The sequence below is a fragment of the Primulina huaijiensis genome, unplaced genomic scaffold (assembly GCF_012295235.1).
Source record: "Primulina huaijiensis isolate GDHJ02 unplaced genomic scaffold, ASM1229523v2 scaffold2303, whole genome shotgun sequence".
Taxonomy (NCBI): Eukaryota; Viridiplantae; Streptophyta; class Magnoliopsida; order Lamiales; family Gesneriaceae; genus Primulina; species Primulina huaijiensis.
Genome location: NW_027355708.1, coordinates 1 through 3,788, shown reverse-complemented (window position 1 = coordinate 3,788; position 3,788 = coordinate 1). Strand labels below are relative to the sequence as shown.

The 3,788-nt window shown below is 33.3% G+C and overlaps 1 protein-coding gene across 1 annotated transcript; it reads right to left on the bottom strand.

Annotated features, from left to right (window-relative positions):
- Window positions 1-1,171: 1,171 nt before the first annotated feature.
- Window positions 1,172-3,772, bottom strand: LOC140967025 (protein FAR1-RELATED SEQUENCE 5-like). The gene is made up of 3 exons (XM_073427358.1): window positions 1,673-3,772; window positions 1,494-1,601; window positions 1,172-1,377 (listed from the first exon to the last, which is right to left on the bottom strand). The coding sequence occupies exons 1-3, from the start codon at window positions 3,473-3,475 to the stop codon at window positions 1,300-1,302; spliced, it is 1,989 nt and encodes a 662-aa protein (XP_073283459.1). The 5' UTR covers window positions 3,476-3,772; the 3' UTR covers window positions 1,172-1,299.
- Between the last annotated feature and the right edge of the window lie 16 nt (window positions 3,773-3,788).

The window sequence follows — 3,788 nt, the reverse complement described above, 5'->3', positions numbered from 1 at the left end:
GAAGCAAGATTTTATAATTGGGTGAACTAAATAAATACATATCACAAAATTTCATGTGAAAAATCCATTTCTAAAATTTATTGTGCAGAATAGTTGAAAAGAAATTACTAGAGGAGTTTATTGTGCAGAGTCGTTCTTGCTTGTGTTTGGGCCTTTGCTTGGGTCTGGGCTAGAGGCATGGCCCGGCTCTTAACTTCTTATGAAAATGTAACGCCCCGAAAATTTGAAGGTCCACGCGATCCACATGCATATAAATTATTAAATTTTTGTGTATTTTAAGTAATTGTTTTAATTACGTGAATTAATTATGTTGTGCATATTTACATGTTTAAAATATATTTTCCTACATGATTGCATTAAAAAGTAATTTTTAAAGGTTATGCAAGTTGCGATCGAGGAACGGAGACCGATGGCTGAAAAATAGAAAATGTTTTTATTAAATAATTGTTTTTAATTATTTAAAATATGATTTATGCTTTTTCATATTTTTGAAAATAAGAAGTTTTGAGGCGATTTTATACGCCGGGACGTAAATTTTATCGGTGTTTGATTTTCAACAATAACGCGAACGTTTTGCCAACCCGGTTAATAAATTCACAAACTTATTTTAACAAAATTATTTTTAATATTTTAATTAAGCACTAATGGCCTAAATTATTTAATTAATGGGCCTAAGCTTAATTAGTGATTAATTAGCTATAAAATATTCAAAACCTAACCTACACCTTATACATCACACGCCCCACACCCCCTTTGCAAATCAAACTCTTTCTTCCAAAAATTCTACACGGCACACGGACCCGGATCACCTAGTGGTACCACCACTGTAGGTGATGCTGTGCCATGGCATTTTTTTTAAATTTTTTTAATTTTTTTTTTTTCTACTTTTTTTCCCTCTCCTTTTTTCTTTTGTTTTCCCTCCATTTTCCTCATTTTTCCCTCTTCCATAAACATTATTCACACATTTTTATATAAAATAATATAAACATTTTAATTATTTTATGTTAAATTAATAATTTTGCCATTAAAAATTACTATATTAATTTTTTACATGTGAAAAATCGTATCATTTTTTTCAAATTTGATGAGTATTATTAATTTTATTTTTCAATGAACAAAATTTTTAACAATATAAAACTATTAACATGTTAATGCTTAAATTAAAATTTAGAACATTTCCATCATGCAATATCAAAAACTAAAATTCAACACCACATTTCCATCAAAAATAAATAATTCATACGTTTTGAGACTTCATTTCAACTAACAATGTTAATCGGCTATTCTTTGAATAAAAAACTACTCAAGAGCATTATTGGATATATCGCCATTGGAATCCATGGCTTCAAGAGAATGGTGAGGATGATCAAATTGTACCTACATTAAATAAGAATAAATATTATAAAATCAATTTTACCATATAAGAATTAATATTTTTTTGGCTTAAGATTTTTACACACTAAAAAATTTCTAGATATCATTAAAGTTCATACCATCAATAATTCAGTGAAATTGAATTGACTTCCAGTTGTTTGAAGACATGCATGAGGTACCGGAGGTGCTGAACAGGATACGGGTAATTCATCGTGTGTTCCGATGTCCTACAATGATTGTAAAATAAGAAATCTAGATAATTTTTATTTCAAAAAAGTATTAACAGTAGTTAATTTACCTCGACTCTCAAATTTGTTTTTCTTCGTTTTGCTTGAAGTTCTACCCAACTCTTCAACCTTCTTGACTTTTTCACACCATTTCTTTTCTTGAATCCTTTTGCTTGTATCATAGAAGGTCCTATCGATGATGTCCTGACACCACCATTGTTGTCTTGGCGCACTTCAGTCAAACGCATTTCCATAACTTGCTTGGTTAGATCACATACCGAATTATGCACAAAAGAGAAAGTTGATGGGTGGACGGAGGCTTCAGTTGCCAGTCTTACGAGCATCATACAAAGTTTTCTATACCGTTCTGTACTTTCTCGTTTAGGATCTTCTTCGACTTCATTACCCATACAATCGTGTACCACTCCACTCCTAGCTTTTCTCGTCCATCTATTCAAGATATAATGCTCTGGCAGTTTTTTTACGTCCTGCACATCATATACTTTCACAGCATGACAACACAATAATCCAGTCATCTCAAATTTTCGGCAACTACATGAAATCATCTTTGTGCTAGGATTAAATGTCACCCTCCATTCTCCTTCTTTATCAATTCGCCCGACAACATATTCAAATAATGGTTGAGTTTCATTTTTATATTTTATGTAAGCAGCTGCGAACAAAACAAACTCCACTTGAAATAGATGAAAGATAGTGAGGGTATAAATTTCAGAAAGTTGACGCAACATAGGAGAACTCTCTAGCTTTAATCTCGGTAATTTTTGGCGTGTCTCAAATTCACATCTTAGCTCATTGTACCGCTTTTCTTCCAAGACCCGTTCGAAGTGCTTAAAAAATTGCATTATATCTAAGTCGGGTTTCATACAACTCTTGATATCAGAATTGACACTTTCACTGAGTTGTGTGCTCCTCATACCAAGTGTGAAAGCCTTGTTCATGTAACAAGCTGCCCATTTCTCCTTTATATTGTAAGTGGATTGCAGCCATGTGTTTTCTTGAATATTATATTGTTCTAGTAGAACACTCCAAGCCTCCTCGAATCGGGTCTCATCATCAATGCCATACATGCATCTCTTAAAATCAGTTAAGAAATGGGAACCATCTTTCATCAAGTTTCCCAAGTGTTTGATGCCATTTTGCATCAAATGCCATGTGCACAATCCATGAAATACCTCAGGCATCACCTCCAGTAAAGCCTTTGCCATAGCTTGATCCTGATCAGTGAAGATAGTGAGAGGTTTTTTTTGCTTGTGTGCCTCTAAAAAAGTTTCAAACAACCATTTAAATGATGATGCAGTCTCATCATACAAAAGTGTTGTACTAAAAATCACCGCTCCTCTATGATGATTGAAACCTGAGAAGATAGCAAGTGGTCGGTATGCACGGTTCGTACAATATGTGGTATCTAGTGACACAACATCACCAAAATACTCATAGTCGATTAGCATTCTCGCATCAGCCCAAAAAACATTAGTTATCTGTTCTTCCACATCCATCTGATTAGCATGGTAAAATGATGGATTTTTAGATAATTGTTGTTGAAAATATCGCATCAGACAACCAACTTCCCCATATACCATGCTTCTTTGTCTTTTGGATCGAATATAATTTTTAGCATCCAACATTGTATAACCAAGACCATCTATTCTCCCTGCATGATTACTCATCAACTGAAAATTTGATTTTTGCTTAAGCCCAACATCCTTTGCCAAATCAATCTCATAGGCTTGAACTTCTGTAATTTTACGTTGGGAAGACAACATATGAACTGTTTCTTGAAGATGGAGTGGGTGATTATGCTCTTCGATAAACTCATTAACTTTATATTTACTATCCACAAATGTGACGCCCATTCTTACTTTACAATTTGTTCGAGTCTCAAGCCGAGAATTGAGTGTCGATGAATCTCTTTTGTCTTTTTTACGAACACCCTCCTTGCAACAAACATATTTATACGAAGTTATAAATCCAGTGTTCTTGTTCTTGTTAAAATAATGCTTCCTAACTCCAAATCCAGTTTTCCCACCATATTCAACCCAAAACTTCTAAGACTCGTCTAGACTATCAAATTCCATACCAATCTTAGGCTTGAATTCGATATTTGAACTAGAATCCATCAAAAATCTGAAAGTATCAATAAAATTTTTGGCTTGTTTCAGTCTCAGT

Coding starts and splice junctions, on each gene's coding strand:
- LOC140967025 (XM_073427358.1), bottom strand. CDS start 3,475: ATGGGCGTCACATTTGTGGATAGTAAATATAAAGTTAATGAGTTTATC. Junction 1,602..1,672: donor AAACAAATTTGAGAGTCGAG/GTAAATTAACTA, acceptor CAATCATTGTAG/GACATCGGAACACACGATGA. Junction 1,378..1,493: donor ATTTCACTGAATTATTGATG/GTATGAACTTTA, acceptor TATTTAATGTAG/GTACAATTTGATCATCCTCA.